General features: G+C 44.2%; 1 protein-coding gene across 2 annotated transcripts in view; it reads left to right on the plus strand.

Annotated features, from left to right (window-relative positions):
• Positions 1-16,860, plus strand: part of BLNK (B cell linker) — a 72,226-nt gene that overhangs the window by 18,731 nt on the left and 36,635 nt on the right. For both annotated transcript variants that reach the window (XM_012439456.2, XM_012439457.2), the window contains exons 2-4: positions 809-874; positions 4,609-4,658; positions 14,432-14,472. In XM_012439456.2, coding sequence (XP_012294879.2) covers positions 809-874; positions 4,609-4,658; positions 14,432-14,472 — 157 coding nt within the window. The remainder of the gene's footprint in view (positions 1-808; positions 875-4,608; positions 4,659-14,431; positions 14,473-16,860) is intronic.

A 16,860-nucleotide genomic window follows, 5' to 3' on the forward strand; every position in this document is an offset into this window, starting at 1 on the left:
GAAGTGAAAGTACAAAGTTACACATGAAGACTTGGCCTGGGATCAGTCTGATTGGTTACAGGAGGGGACCAATCAGAGGTACTTTACATTTTTCATCTATAACACAGTGCAGAGGTAGTAGTCTCTGATCCTTTTGTTACTTGGGCATGGAGAGGTTGGTTTTTCCTTTTGTTTCAGTTCTAGGAAGTCAGTGCAAATTGGCCTTAGGTTCCCTGCCTCCAGACCCTATTCTCCTGCCTCAATTTTACTTTTTCTTCTAAAGAAGTTTCAAATATCAGCCAGATTTAATAATCATTTTCTTTATGACTCCTATGTAGGAGTAACTTTTAAATGAAAGTTTTAATAGATGCTACCTACTAACGTTTTTTTAAAAAAAGAACTTTGGGCCTGATTGAAGCCTCTGCTGCGTCCACAGAGTAGCACCTATCTTCATAATATGGATACTCTAAGACAATGAGCAATGAACAAGGCTTGTAATAGGATCAGAGGACTTTTGCCTCACTTGTCTCCTCAGAACAGACAGATCAAGAAATCAGAATTTCTTTCTTTACAGCCTGGATTGGCCCAGACATCTCAACAGAGAGGGACATAGCCCAGTGACCACATTCCTTATAGAATCAGTCATACTTCTCTTTTGCTAAAGTAGCAGATAGTCAGTTTAATTAAATACAATACAATTCATCCTATTTGGAGGTTTTTTTGGTAAGGTTTGTTTCCCTTCTTTTTTATATTCAAGAAGAGTAGAGGCCTTTTTTAAAAAAATCAGACTGGTTATTAATCTCTTACGTTTAATTTTGTTTTCTTACAGGCAGCTTCAAAAGATAGTCCATGATATTAAAAACAATGAAGGTGGAATAATGAATAAAATCAAAAAGTAAGTTTGACTCTGCTTAAATACTTAGTTATGTAAAATAAGTCAGCATGTGCTACATGGAAGAAAACAAATTTCTCTGTTACGTGGATGAGGAGTTTCAACCTCTTTAGCACATAACCCTTCCTTGCTATTGGCTGGAATCCATGGTGGTTAGGTCTACATTCTGGAACAGGACAAGTGAGTGCGGTGGTACTCAGGGGACTTTGATTTTCCTTCTCACTGCAGGGAAGGTGAGCTATGCCCATGCAAGGTGCCTAACAAACGTCAAAGCAGGAGAATCATTTCTATAACCATTTAGCTAAGGGCTACCAAGACATGTATGGAGAAATCCAAATGAAGTTACAAAACACAGCCCTAGCTTCTTCAAGATGCCATATCCATTTTCCATATTTTGATTTCTGCTTTTTGAATTATTATCTTAAAATGAACTTTTCAATTGGCACGTGGAGAGGAAAAACTAGCACCACAAAACTCCTTGTACATCAAAAACTCTTAAGCTTTTTTTTTAAGAGAATAAAAATGGTACATATCTGCATTTGCCACTCAAAATCTAAGGTAGACTTCCCTTAATAGGTAAGTCTCTTTCAAGAGAAAATGGGAAATGGTATTCTGTTAAGTCTTAAAATTTTTTAAATGAAACTAATACAGATTCACCAGGGAAAAGAAAAATCAAAGAAGCCAGAATTTATGAACTCCCATTTCCTTGTATCTCCATCTTAACCCACTCCCCGGAAAGGGATGTTGTCATAAGTTAATTCAATGTGTGTCTATATATGTATGTATGTGTGTGCTTATACACACATACATACATACACTGATATTGTACATTCTATACACACACATTTCCATCATGAACGGTGTCATAGTGCATATGCCATTCTACCAACTTGCTTTGTTGGTTTTACTTAAGCTGTTTCATGGACATCTTTATTTGTAAGTAAAAATTAACCACATTCTTTTCTGAACAGATGATTTAATAGTCTACCTTAAATGTATTACAATTCAATTAACTAGCTATATATGGTGGCCATCTTTAAGAGGGGGATTTGAATTTAAACTGGTATAACATTTTAGAGAGCAATTTGATAATATCAATCAAAATTCTCTGGTTGCTTCTTCTAATTAAATGTCATGAATAATACTTTAATAAATGTTCATTGCATTTATTAAATGAATGAACCTTGAATATAACAGTAGGCTAAATTCCTGAAATGAAATTTCCAAATGGACGGAGTTGTGTCCTTAAAATTTTGATTGCTATTACCAAATTTCTCTCCCCAAACTTTGGACCAAAAAATAGTTTATAGAAGTTCATTTCTCTATGCATTCAAAACAGTATCCTTATTCTTTTTAATCTATGCTAAAATTAAAAATTAGAAATCACTTTTGGTGATATTTCCAGTCTATGAAATGTAAATGAGTCTCTATGCATAAGTGATCATCATAAAACATCAATGGACTTCTGCTTGTGAGGTAGTGGTCATCTACTGAGGAGGAGAATTTGGCTTCATGTTCTGTCTGGTGACTGGGAGGTGTGTGATGATTATTCCTTATTATTTCTGCTATAGATAGGATCTCATTCTCTATGACAGAGTCCTTGTTACAATCACTAGCAATTCTAGATTAATTCTCCCCCCATTGCCAGTTTTACAGTACACCGGTTCTCAATAACAAGAAGCCTCTGCATAAAATGTCTCTTTATTCCATGGTCAGTCACATTTATAGCAGCTGTGGAGCTCAAATGTTTTCTAACAGCTTCTATTTCAAACATTCTGCCCATTGGACGACCAAAGCACTTTTACATGACAAACTATGTTTCTTCACAGCCTGGAAATTATGGCCACCATAGTCATTACCCGGGGTGACATCAGGGGCCCTTTAGCTCAAAGTGACTTGCAATTATGCTCTTACTTGAAGCCAGGCCACAGGTGCTACCATGAACGGAGGAAACACACTTGACCAAGCTGGTTTCCTAACGCAAGGCTGTGACAGAGTTTTCACTGGTCCATGGCCACATGAGAAAATAAGGACCTTGAAGTGTTGGGGGTTGTGTGCAGCAGCCAGCTACAGAGTAAATTTCACCCACGCCTTTTATTTCTAGTGTTCCGTGGCCAACAGTCCTTTAATGAGTTTTTTCTTTATTCTGAGATGATTTGGGGGTGTTAAAATACCCTTCCTTTTCTTTTATGAAAGGATAGAAATAGTAGATAATAAATAGTTTGTGCTTTTGGAAATTTTACTATTCCTTGAAGCAACCTGGGCACCAGATCCAGTTTTATTTTTGTTTTTCTTCCTTGCAACACCTTGGACGATCTCTGTCTCTGTACCTCATACGGACCTAATGATAGGATCTTCTCAGCCTACCCTGCTGGCTTGTGAGACCTGAATGAAATAATAGATACTGAGAGCCTATGAGAAAAAGAAAACCAGAATTTCTATGTAAATATAGGTATTGTTATTTTTGCAAATTACAATTTTGGTTCGTAAATTCTTTTTGTGTGCATTTTCTAATCAAACACAAATTTCTATGCTGCTTTTTTTTCTTACAAAACATGAAATGTTTCTATATAATAGCAGTTATACTGCTTCTATAGAAGAATATGATATTTTAGAAAATAAAGGCTACTGGATATGTTTTATTTATGTATATTTTAAATTTCATTCAGCAAATAATTCTTAGTTAAAATGGGTAATAATTATTAAAAATAATTTACTGTAAACTTACTCATTTTAAGTAGTAGAAAGGGAGGTATCAGAACTTACAAAACTTGGAATAATTTTCTAAAATGTAATTTAAATTTTTTTCTTTTCTTGAATGGAGAAGGATTGTGAATATTTAGCACATTTCATATGTGCATAAAGATACTAAAGTCTTTTTGAGAGTGCTTAAAACAAGTTGAATACTAAATCAGCTGAGTATCATAATCTCCAATCTTAAGACACTCACTGTTCACTTATTTGGCTTTTTTTTTTAAAGACAGCATCTCGCTCTGTCGCCCTAGCTGGAGTGAAGGGGTGTGATCACGGCTCACTGCAACCTTTACCTCTGGGACCCAAGCCGTCCTCCCACCTTAGCCTCTCAAGTAGCTGGGACCACAGGCACATGCCACCACGCCTGGCTCATTTTGCTTATTTTTTGTAGAGATGAAGTCTCACTACGTTACCCAGGATGGTTTTGAACTCCTAGGCACAAATAATCCTCCTGTCTTGGTCTCTCAAAGTGCTGGGATTACAGAAATCAGCCAACGTGTCTGGCTTATTTGCATTTTTTTTAATGGTGCAAAAATAATTTTAGCCCAATCTACAACTAAAATGCTTACTGTAACTGTTTTTTTCCTGTTAAACATTTGTAAGCCACTAAAATGTAGTTCATCTTACCTTATCTTCCTGTCGGCACTTGCCTTACCAACCAATCAACACTCACCTTCTTTGAACCTCTGAACTCAGTGATTACCATTGTAGTATTCTGACCTCTCTGAGCCCTTCTCCACCTAACTTCACCTTTGCCAAGTCATAGCCACACTGTGCTTGCACTGGGGAGGTGGGGAGAAGTGGAAAACCTCTGACTAAGGCTTCACTACATTTATGATACATCAAATCTGTCCATTGATGAGTCCAAAAGAAGCCATTATGCTGTTAGTAGTCATCTATTCTCTCTATATCAGCTTATAGCATTGGCTCTGACATTCATTGTTCTGCTCACTGACCTTTTGTCTCATGGTTGTTACCTCCAGGCTAAAAGTCAAAGCACCTCCAAGTGTTCCTCGAAGGGACTACGCTTCAGGTAAGAGTGTTTCTCAGATACTTTAACTGACTCTTGACTAATTTAATGTTCATATTTACACTTATGCTTATGGAAAAGAAAAGATGCTATCTTCATTTGAAAACAAAAGGTATTTTTCCAATTTTCTTTTTCCCAAATTTCAAGAATGACTAAATCTATTAGGCATTTGACTACCGTGGAGATGTAGTTTTTTATCCATCCATCCACTCATCTGTTTATTGGACGTTTATTAAACGTCTTCCATGTGCTAGGCACAGACGATGTCAATATAGTAAGAACCCATCTCTTAAAATATAAGAAAAAAATATTAAGCAAAATAGAAATAGAGTTGTCCTGTGCAACTTCAAAGGAGAGAATTAAGAAGTTAGGGCATTTGTGTGGTTTTTTCTCTGAGATAAACATCTCCAGGTGCTTCAGCTGTTTCTCACATTTTCTGATTCATTCAACACATGTTTCATGAGTGTATCCTGTGTGACTCTCACTGTGCTAGATCTGGAGTGGGGAACAAAATATAGTGCCTGACCTTACAGTGTTGAATGACTAGTGACGACTCAGATAAGAAACAATAAAGCAAACAGGTAAATATACATTAGCAAGCATGGTAACTGCTGTGAGGGAAAATGGCAGGGTGCCGTGATGGGGAATCAGTGTGGGGTAGGAGAAGAGCTTAGGTGGTCTGGGAAGGTCTGTCCGAGAAGGTGACATTTGATTGGAGGACTTGGGGACAAATGGGCAGGAATATTTGTCACTTTTAGATGAATCAACAGCATCAGAGATGCTGGAAACAGATGCCAGACACAGATGCCAAGAGTTCAGAGTCAATTGTTGGAAACGTAAGTGGACTAACATATCTGATTTCAGGGTGAACATTGCTCCTGATTGTCCCCTCACACTCAGCTGTCTGCCTGCTCATCCCCTCACCCAGGCCCTCTCCTTTCCCTCTACTTCTGCTTGGGGAAAAGGGAGGTAGCATCCGTCTGTTATTCATCCTTTTGCCTAACCCACACGCCTTGGGATCAACCTTGATGCCTCCTTTTCTCTCACCCTCTACAAAAATTAATCTCCAAATCTCATTGATTCTCTCTTAACTGCATTTTAAATATTTTTCCCCTGTCTATTCCCATTGCTACAGGTAAGGCCTTCATCATCTCTTGTTTGTCCTAGTACAGAAGGCTCTAAGTAATCTGTTTAATTCCTGATTGCCTGTGGTCCTCTCAACTTCCACCAGAAAGCTGTTCTGAAATAAAATTCTCTTTAAATCTTTTCATGGCTCTACATCACCAACAAGAGGAACTGCAAACCACTGAGCCCACACACAAGGTCTTCCAGTGTCTAGCCACCTACTGGCTGCGTAACCTTGGGCATCCCGTGCTCCTCGCCTCATCCATATTATGCAGGCCTGAACCAGAAGATCCGTCAGGTCCCCTCTAATACTAATTGTTCTGCACTCTTATAGAAACACAGATCTTTGGGGCTTAGAGCCCAGTGATGAAGTGAGCCTCTCCTAACATTCTTTAGGAATTTACATCTTCCAATCTCCCTGATGCTCTGAAGTGTTCTCTGTTTTGACCTTAGACACCTGCTCCCTTTCCTAGAACCTTCCAAATAGTCTTGATGTCAGAACACTTGTACTTAATCTCTCCTGGAATGCAGAAGTGTGGCCCAACAGGTTCTTGTAAGCCTTTACAACACAAAGCGTGATTCCCAGCCCAACAGCATCAACCTCATCTGGAGTTTGCTACAAGTGCAGAAATCTTGGGCCCACCCTAGAACTACTGAATCAGAATTTGCATTTTAGCAAGATCTCCAGGGGATCTGAATGTAAATCACATTTAAGAAACCCTGCTATAAACCACCATCTCTGTCCCTGTTGCCTCTCCTGAACTGAAAGACAAGTAGATTTTTACTCCCTCAACCCCTGACCCCTGCAAATCCACTGATGTTCCAGGGTCTCAGAAATGCATCTTATTGCTTTGCCAGATGAGTGGGGCCTTGCCCAGTCTCCCCTGCTCTTACACTGAATCCCTGGAAATGGTCCAAAACCACCATCACCACCTGCAGTTAGCGTCCTCCCTTGCCGTTCTCTCCCACACCCCAGTTCACGTCCCAGGAGCATTTCCAGCTGCTTCCCCTGAGCCTTGGGGTTTCTGCACAGCTGCATGCCTGGGGGCTCAGAAATCAGCTCTGAGAGCTCCTCCTGAACCTGGGGAGTCTTCAGGACCTTGGAAACCCTAGTGTGTGGAGGCCAGAGCCCACCAGACCTCCTGAACCTGGGAGGCTGATTATGTGCTCTCTGGAGCACTTGATCCACCAAAGGCTCCTGAAATGCTCCAGCCATTTTCCCCCTAGATGCTGGATTTATGTCCTCTTTCCAATTCTGGAAACAAATGGCTCCACCAAACCCTCTAAGCCAAGAATGTGTTGACCTTGGTGATGCTGACCTTCAGAGAACAGAGGATGGAAAGGGCCAGCAACCTCCCCCTGAGATCAGTAAGAGTTGCCATAGGCCCTTCCCTGGTTAGAGTACAGAAAGACAAAGCTTGAATTACACGAAGAATGGAGACCTGGGTCTTCTCCAGGGATGCAGGTTAGGCCAGTGTGGAGCCTGCTGCTTTCAGTTCAGACCCAGCAATCCCAGTTCAGTCTTTGCCTAAGGAGGAAACATCGCCCTTAAGGACCTCCTGGCCCAATGGGCAGAGTGCATTGCCCCAGGCATCTGGCATTGCTGCAGGAAGGGGATGATATCCAAACTGTTGAGTATTGACCCTGTTCTGGGCATTAAGCTAAGCTCTTCAGAGACATATCTCATGTAATCTTCTCATTAGCACCGTTATATAGAAATTATGATCTCGGTTTTGCAGATGAGGAAAATGTGTCTCAAGGACATTAACTATCCTGTCCAAGGTGACTGCAACCACTAAGAGGAAAACCCATCCCAGACTCCCATTTCACTGCTCCTTGCTTTGACCCAAGCTCAGGTGTTTGTGCTTTTGGGGGACATTTCTTCTTATTCTAAAGACATTAGAGCTCCTGACATTAACACAAAAACTTGCTTCCTAGTTTCTGAGCTTTCACAGTTAAACAGTCTTCTGTATCTTTGAAGTCTGAGGTCTGTCTGGGGACGGAGGTCCGGGGGAGATCAGTCATGATGCCCAAGAGTCTGCTGGGATCACTGAAGATGCCCCATTGGTTACCCCTCAAGTCCTTGAGGAGTCAGAACTAAACAGAGCCCCTCTCTTGCACTCCTGGGCTCTGATGTCCAGCGCTCTGATGGGTGGCATTCCTGGAGGTCCACCTGTGACTCCTCCTCTAGGTCTGCTATCATGCAGGGAGGAGATCAGAGCAAATGTGGGGTGGGGGGGGGGAAAACTCACGTGAAAAAAATTTTAATCCAGAGCAAAGAAGGCACTTAGACAGGGATTCTTGGGTAAAAGCCCACACAGAAGTATAGGGTATGCATAAAGATCCTTCGTCCACTAAAGAAGTGAGATTTAACATTGCTTTCGCCATGGCCCTGCTGCTCCTAGTGGAGCCAGAATTTACCTGGTTTTCTGTCTCCCTGTTCACACTCCCCTGGTGGTATTGGCCTTACCCTGACATGGGAGAGCTATATCCAACATCAGTCCTGCCACAGGGAACTAAGAAGAGAGGAATGACACTTGGGCTCAAAGTTATTTTAAAGCTTAGAAAGTCCTGAAAGATTGCCCAATCCAAGCTTCTCATTTTAGGAAGAACTGGAGACCAGAGAGGCAAAGTGACTCCCGAGGTCATACAGTGAAGTGATGGCTGAGCCAAGACTGTGTCCCCCATGACTGTACCCCCACCCTTCTGTTGATGATCCTGTGAAGGGATGAATAAACATACAGACAAAGGGAGTTTCTAGGATGAGTATTTCTTTTTTCTTTTCTTGAGACGAGGTTTCACTTTGTCACCCAGGCTGCAGTGCAGGGGTGTGATTGTGGCTCACTGCAGCCTCAACTTCCTGGGCTCAAGCAATCCTCCTGCCTCAGCCTCCTGAGTAGCTGGGACCACAGGCATACATCATCATGCCTGGCTAATTTTCTAAAACATTTTTGTAGAGACAGTGTCTCACTGTGTCGTGCAGGGTATTCTCAAATTCCTGGGCTCAAGCGATCCTCCTGCCCCAACCTCCCAAAGTGCTGGGATAACAGGTGTGAGCCTACCATGCCCAGCCTAAGTTGTTAAGTATTTAGACTCAGAACACCTCTCCAAGCCAGCCTGAATCTGGCCCTTGTCCTCAGCTCCCCACATTAAATCATGCCCCTTTCCCCTCTCAGGGTGGCACTGGTGGGATTGGCTACCCACCTCCTCCCTGCAGCCTCTGTAGTTCTGCTTTCTGTTCCTTTTTGGTGTCTGTCCCCACCACCGCAACCGGCCCACCCTCCCTCTTTCCTTCCTTCTGTGTCCTGCTGCGGTCTTCCCGCTGGCTCCCTGCATGCCACCACCTGCTCTGTCGGGTGAGAGATGGGCAGGGTCTGGTGGCCCGGCAGCCTCCAGAGCAGGATCAGGGCCGAAGCTGAAGCAGAATGTCAGACACGCTGCGATGCCTCCAGCATCTGCCCCAGGGGCTCCGGTGCTCCTGCTGACTCAGAACTGAGAGGCTGGATTCACATCCCTTAGCCCCAGCCACCACCAGAGTCCTGTACTGTCCTTCCAGCCATCCCTTCCCATTCCCAAGACCCCCTAGTCTGGATCAGCCTTTGTCTCTCCATGCCCAAGTTCCTAAACACCATCCTCATCAGCTCCCCATCTCAGCTTGTCACTGGAGCCTGCGGTGTCCACTATGGCTGGAGCCCCCCCTGGCTGGCAGCACATCAGGTTTGTGTGAGCGCTCAGCAGAATCTCCTGGTCCTCTCCCTCTCCAGCCCAGCACATGTTCTGCACACATCTGCTTCTAAGCCCTGCTTCTGGGGCTGGCACATGAACCCCTGTCTCAGGTGATGGAGGAGGACACCCTCCTTCATCCTTATTCTCGCCCCTAAATCCTGCTCGCCTTCAAGGCCCCATTCAGTCCCCCGTCGAGCACATGGCCTCAGGCAAGTTTTTGGCTGTCACTGAGCACACCTTTCTCTGAACTTTCCCAGCTCCTGGCAATGATCCCAGGTGTGGAGACATTTCTCAGGAAACTTTACATGGCCCTGGGTTGTCCTCAGTCTCATGTGGTCATTCTTCTTGTCCTTAAGTCTTTATTTGTATTACGCAGCGTGGCTTGGTGAGAAGACCTCAGACTTTGGGGTCCTTTAGGCCTGTGTTGGAATCCTGGCTTTGCCCCCTAAGCACTGTGTGAACTTGGAACAGTTTTGTAACTTGAGTGAGCCTCCAATTCCTGACCTGGGGATAAGAATACCTATGCTTTAGATTGTTCTGAGACTTGCAGAGACAGTAAGTTCATTGTGATAGCTAACATTCATTGACCCCTTTACTCTATATCAGATACTCTTCTAAGTACAATTAATAATGTCCATTTTATCAAAGGGAAACTGAGGCCCAGAGGTGAAGCAATTCAGCTAAGATCTCACTCCCAGAAAATGGCAGAATAAGGATTCTGAGTTAGGCAGTCTAACTCCAGAGCCTAAGCCCAAATAGGGGCCACTGTGGCCATTCTCACATCTCCTCATGCCTGGTGCTGTGCCCACAGGCCGGGGAGGGCTGCAGGAATCTTGGAACCTGGGCCAGGCAAGGGGAGGAGTCCCTCTATTGTGTGGCATGGGATTATGACATGGCAAATGGAGCATAAGCCCCAAACCAGGTAAACCACACCATCAGAAAGGCTTTACCTGACGAGGGGGCCCACCCAGGATCTCAGCTTCCTGGCAGGGACCATGCAATCACACACACAAAATCAAGCCACCTGGCCCATATGAAGTTTGAACTTCTCCTCCCTCAAATTTTACTCACTACAATAGAGGCTTTCTTGGATTCATTTCTTTGTGGTAGCCACAGTGTGTGATTGACATGGGAGTGAATTAGAATCGGTGGTGTTTTGAGTGTTAATTGAGGCATTCTTCGCAATGCCCAAGCTGGCAGTAACATTACTAAGGCATTACTGTGTGGCAGGTTTTGCTAAGAGCTTCACGTGTATTCTATGACTTCATTCTCACGAAAACATGATGCAAGCACTATTCTTATCCTTGCTGTACAGGTGACGAAATGAAGCTTTAAACAATATTAAATTATTGGTCCAAGACCAAGCAGCTAGGAAAGGATAGAGCCAGGATTTGAACCCAGAGAGCCTGGCTCTAAAACTACCTGTACACTTCGGGAGGCTTCCTGAGACACTGGAAAACTAAATACTGTTTTGGGCCTAACACCCTGAACCGCCGTGCTTTTTAGTCTTGGCAACTGCCTACAAGGCTGTAACTTTATGAATATGATGATGTGAATTGCAGTTGGGACCAGAAGTAGATAGTCTAGCTAGGGATCGAGGGAGCACCAACAAACCACCTCTACCACATCCCATACGATGTTTCTCTCTTTTCTGTCTCCATGTGCCAAGATGTCTGGATTGGGTTCCCGTTTCACCAAGGTTTTATCTAAGTGCTCAGCAGAGGGTTAGGTGGCTCACATGAGATTTCAGCTGCAGGAGCCAACACAGCTCCCAGACTTACTGGTCATGTAGCCTCAGGCAGGTGTTACTACCTCTTTCAAAACCAAGTTTCTCCACTGTGAAATAGAGATAATAATAACACCTACCACATAGTGCTGTTGTAAGAATATACTTTTACAACACTTAGTCTGGCACCCAGCACATGGGAAGTGTTCAGTAAATGGACTCTATTATTGTTACCCTAGTGTTCCTTTATTCAAGTCATTTATTAGTTGATGCTTTTATTAATACATTTATTACAAATGCAAAATTCTGTCAGATGCAAAGATAAATTAGATAGGCCTTACTTTTCAGTACAGAAAGGCATAAACAACTTAATCACAGCACAGAACAGAATGAAGTACTTGTGACATCACTGCCACCAGCTTCCAAGAGGGCCCAGAAAAAGAAGTGATTGATTATGACAAGAGACTGGGGTAGACTTTGTGGAGGAGGAATGACAGGGATTTCCATGGAAGAAGGAAGACAGGCTGGGGGAATGGCATGGGTAGAGCAGAGAATCAGCAGAGTGCACAGCGGGAGGAGCAAGCTGTCCGGTGTTACCGTCAGCGAGCGTGGGAGCCTGCAGCAGAAGTTGGCTGGGGGCAGAAGGCGGAGGCATTGGAATGTGTTGACACAGAACCTCGACTTGATTCCACAGGGAGTCACTGATGATTCTTGAGGAAAGGAACAGCATAATCCAACCTTTATTTTAATAAAATAACTAGAAACAGTAGGATGAATGGATTGGAAAAGAAAGATGATGGAGACAGGGACACCAGTTAGATGGCTAATGCAGCTACTTTCACCAGTGACTGATCATACAGTAGGCCCCCACTGGGAAAAGGTGGAGCAAATGCAGTTATCCAGGCAGGGAAATGGGTTTCATAAAGGCATTTTATAAAGGTTTCTATGTAAATGGTTGGTACAAGAACTCTTGCCATCTAAAGTGTTGATCTAATACCAGACGTAAGGTATTAGAAACATATTGACTAGACGCGGTGGTTCACGCCCCTAATCCCAGTACTTTTGGAGGCAGAGGCAGGTGAGTCATTTGAGCCCAGGAGTTCAAGACCAGCCTGGGCAACATGGCAAAAAACCATTTCTACAAAAAATACAAAAGTTAGCTGGGCGTGGTGGCATGTGCCAGCTACTCAGGAGGCTGGGGTAGGAGGATCACTTGCACCAAGGAGGTTGAGGCTACAGTGAGCCATGATTATGCCACTGCACTCCCACCTGGGCAACAGAGTGAGACTCTGTCTCAAAAAAAAAAAAAAGAAAAAACATACTCTTCCCATCATGCCAGGTAATCATGTTGGGAAGAGGATTGATTCGCCCATTCTTCTGGAGTTTCTTGGCCAACCCCAGTGATCATGGTATACTCTAATTCGGCATCAGTCAACCCAAAGAATAATATATTAAGAATTATTATCTGTTCATGTCAAGTGTGACCTATATTTGGCTTGTAGAGTGAGGCTCCTTCTTAGCACCTATCATGTTTCTCCCAAGAGAGGGCGCTGCTGCCACCATTGTTTAAGATGTGGCCACTCCATCCCACAGTCTCCTTCCTGACCCCATTTCACCTCTGCAATTCCTTTGCTAGTGCCTCTGGAGAACCTAAATGTTTGACTCTCTGGATGGAGTCCAGTGGTCTGCTGTGGCAGGGGTAGAAATACAAAAAAATAAAATAAAACTAGAAAAGGTTCTTTTGAGGTTCTGGGGAATTTAGGAATATCCACTGGGTCCTCTGTGGCAGTGACTGCTCATCGGGGCAGGAGGGAGCTGGGACCCTCTGTAGTGCTGTCATGAGCCACTCTGTCACCTGGGCCTGTGTCTATTTGATTCCTACACAGCGAGTGAATCCCATTTAACCTCTAAGGGCAGTTTATGTGATAAGCTAGATGCTAAGTTTCTCATACTCTAAATATGTTTTGGAGGGAAAGAGGTCAAATATTCACCTGGGCTGTCATAATTCAGCCTTATTTTATTCAAAAGCTCATAAACTGCTTTTGGAAGCCACAATCTGTCATATCCATTTTTATATGCCCATGCAGAACCCAGGATGGCACCTGTCACTGGAGCTCAAAGACAGGGAGGCAGCACCATGGGGTGGGGGGCTCTGTGCATGCCCGTGGAAGGCACCCGTAGGGTTCAGCTCCGGGCTCTGCCATTTATTATACTATCTGAGCTTGGGCATGTGACGTATCTGCTCTAGGCTTCAGTTTCCTCACAAGGTTTAGGTGATTTTTTTTCTTTTACCTTTCCTTTTTGTTTTTTTTTTTTTGGAGACAGGGTCTTATTCTCTCACCCTGGCTGGAGTGCAATGGCACTATCACAGCTCACCACAGCCTCAATCCCCTGGGCTCAAGCAATCCTCCCATCTCAGCCTGCCAAGTAGCTGGAACTACAGCCATGGACCACCACAACCAGCTAATTATTTTATCGTTTGTAGAGATGGGGCCTTGCCATGTTGCCCAGATTGGTCTCTAACCCCTGGGCTCAAGCAACACTCCTGCCTTGGCCTCTCAAAGTGCTGAGATTACAGGCATAAGCCCCAACACCCGGCCCCTCACAAGGTCTTTGAGGGCAAGGCTAAAAGAGGACAAAGCTCTGATAATATTGTCTGGCACATAGTAAAGCACTGGATCATTTGTTTTTTCACAAGAAAAGTCAAAGTTAGATCCAGAGAGGACCACAGAAATGATTCCCTCATTGTATAGATCTGGAAACTAAGGCTCAGGGATGTTAGAGGTCTTGCCCACACTCCAATGCCTTAGGAACAAAGCCTGGATAAGAACTTAGGTCTGTCTGACTCCCTGTCTAGTGGTCTTCCTACTACGCCGTCCTCTGAAGTTCTTAGAAGCCACATAGTATGAATTGTAGGTCTCTACTGGGGAACCCAGCAATGTTCCTTAACAAAGATCACATATGGATCAGATGCACATTGCTCTGCCTGGTGGGACTTCTCTCTATGCTTTGAAAATTAAAATTTTTAAAAAGTCAAAAGTAAGTGAATATATGATTGTAGTAACCAACCCAAGGTCAAGTGTACAGCACCAGAAAGCCCAAAGGGAAAGGAAGGCAGATGCAAGGTATGTGTGGACGGGCTGGGGCTGGCCAGCTGAGGCTCACGCGTGTACCTTCTGCTTCTCCCATGCCATTGCAGAGAACCCCACTGATGAAGAGGAACAATGGTCGGATGACTTTGTAAGTATTTGCTCCTGAGACCCGGAGGGCATTAGGGTCCCATGGGAGGCCTTTTGAAAGTCTTGTTTCTGAATTACATGCTGGTGGTCAGCCGCACATCACAGAGGGAACAGAGAGAGGGCAGGCTTGGAAAGGTCACCTACAGGCAACACATACCACATACCGGCTGACTTGACCGGCACTCACTGTGTGCCTGGCTAAGAGCTTTCCATGCATGACCCCATTTAAACCTCACCACAGCCCTTTGAGGTAGGTGTTCTTAGCCCCACCTTCAGGGCTGGTGTTCAGAGTACTCACCAACACAGCCAAAACAGGTGTCAAAATGTTTAAATGTTTCCATATCGGTTGACAAATGCCTCTGCCCTAAACTCCCCAGTGTCCCATGACTGCCTGACCCCTGCCCAGGAGCCCTAAACAAACCAACAACTCAAGAATCGGTGTCTGGCACATTAGGGGGCCTCCAGGACCAAGGTATAGACAGTTTTGGTAACTTGCAGTTCCACAGTTCAAACCCAGGCCCTCAGATCTCAGGACCTTGGTGGCTCTTCACCACTAAGGTGCTTGCTGTGATCAAGAGGACACTAGCAGAGCTCCAGAGGCCACAGAGTGAGAGAGGGACCTGGCCGTGATGACACTGGAGATGTTGTATCAGAATTCCTCTCTGAGGCAGTTCTGAAATCTGCAAGGCCCCTGCACTCGCTTCTCTCTTGGGCTGAGTCTTATAGGGACAAGACATCCTGAAAACTTTTCTTCACAATAATTATTCCTCACTTATATCAAATTCATCCAGAATGTTAGCCTGCTCCAGTCTGTGAGTTTGAGATCTGGAAGGGACCCAAGAAGTCTTCCATACAACCACATACCCATTTCACAGATAAGGAAACTGAGGCCAAGAGAATGAAAATCACGCATTTACTCAGTGACCAGTGGAATGAGAACCTAGGCCTTGGACCTCCAGTCCTGTGCCCAGCTCTGGGCTGTGCACACTACCTGAAGTTTATACAGAGTCTTGGGAAGGAGGAGTTCCTCCTTCTTCAACTGCAGAAAAAGAAAAGAAAAAATGAGGGGAAGAGGTGACTTTTCAGCCCATCTTTTGGTCATGGAGCTCCTCCTGGGGCCCAGCAGCCACTGCTCCCTGAGACGCACTGCGGCTGCACCCCCTGCTGGCTGCACACACACACACACAGCCCCATGTAAAGCAAAGAAATTGGTTGGTGTGTATCCAGAGGTAAGAGAAGAAAACAGCATGCTGGCTGGATGAAAAAGAGCACACAGTGGGGACTTAGAAAGCACACACTAAAATCAGCCTGGAGAGGAGAGAATGACTTGCCCCAAAATCAAACAACCAAAATGAGGATACCAGCTGTACTAAGGACTGAGTAAGCATTCACTCACAGCTCTTTTGACTTCAGTAGATAGATCCCCACTCAACGCAGAATGAAATCCAGGCTTGTTACTGAAGCCTACAGCCTTTCTTGATTAAAAAAAAATCTTGCTGGCTGGGTGCGGTGGCTCACACCTGTAATCTCAGCACTTTGGGAGGCCGAGGCAGGCGGATCACTTGAGGTCAGGAGTTCAAGACCAGCCTGCCCAACATGGTAAAACCTCATCTCTACTAAAGATACAAAAATTAGCCGGGCCTGGTGGCACATACCTGTAATCCCAGATACTTGGGAGGCTGAGGTGGGAGAATTACTTGAGCCCGGGGGGCGAAGATTGCAGTGATTGCAGTGAGCCAAGATTGCACCACTGCACTCCAGCCTGGGTGACAGAGTGAGACTCTATCTCAAAAAAAAAAAAAAAAAATTGCTATATGTTCTCACTCATTTGTAGGAGCTAAAATTTAAGACACGTGAACTCATGGAGACAGTAGAATAATGTCTACCAGAGGCTGGGAAGGGTGGTTGAGGGGGCAGCAGGTGGGGAGGGAAATGGGGATGGTTAATGAGAATGAAAATGTGGTTAGGATGAGTAAGAGCTAGTGTTTGACAGCACAACAGGGTGACTCCAGTCTACAATAATTTACTGCACATTTAAAAATAACTAAAAGAATGTAATTGGAATGTTTATAACACAAAACAATGATGAATGCTTGAGTGATGGGTACCTCGTTTACCCAGATGTGATTACTATATGTTGTATGCCTGTATCAAGACATCTTATACATACATATACCTACTATGTACACCTACAACTCTTTTTTTTAAAAAGACCAACAGGAAAAAAAACTCCTGCTATATAAAATTGTTCATGAAAGGTGACAGGCCAAAAAGCAACTGGAAAGTCACATACGGATCATGCAATGTGACAGGCAGAGTGTGGGGGTGGTGAATACAGAGGCCAGAGGAACTCTTATATCCTGAGTCAAATATTTCCTCCACATTCATG

Source organism: Aotus nancymaae, unplaced genomic scaffold (assembly GCF_030222135.1).
Source record: "Aotus nancymaae isolate 86718 unplaced genomic scaffold, 86718_ANA_hifiasm-v0.15.2.pri h1tg000010l, whole genome shotgun sequence".
NCBI classification, from domain to species: domain Eukaryota; kingdom Metazoa; phylum Chordata; class Mammalia; order Primates; family Aotidae; genus Aotus; species Aotus nancymaae.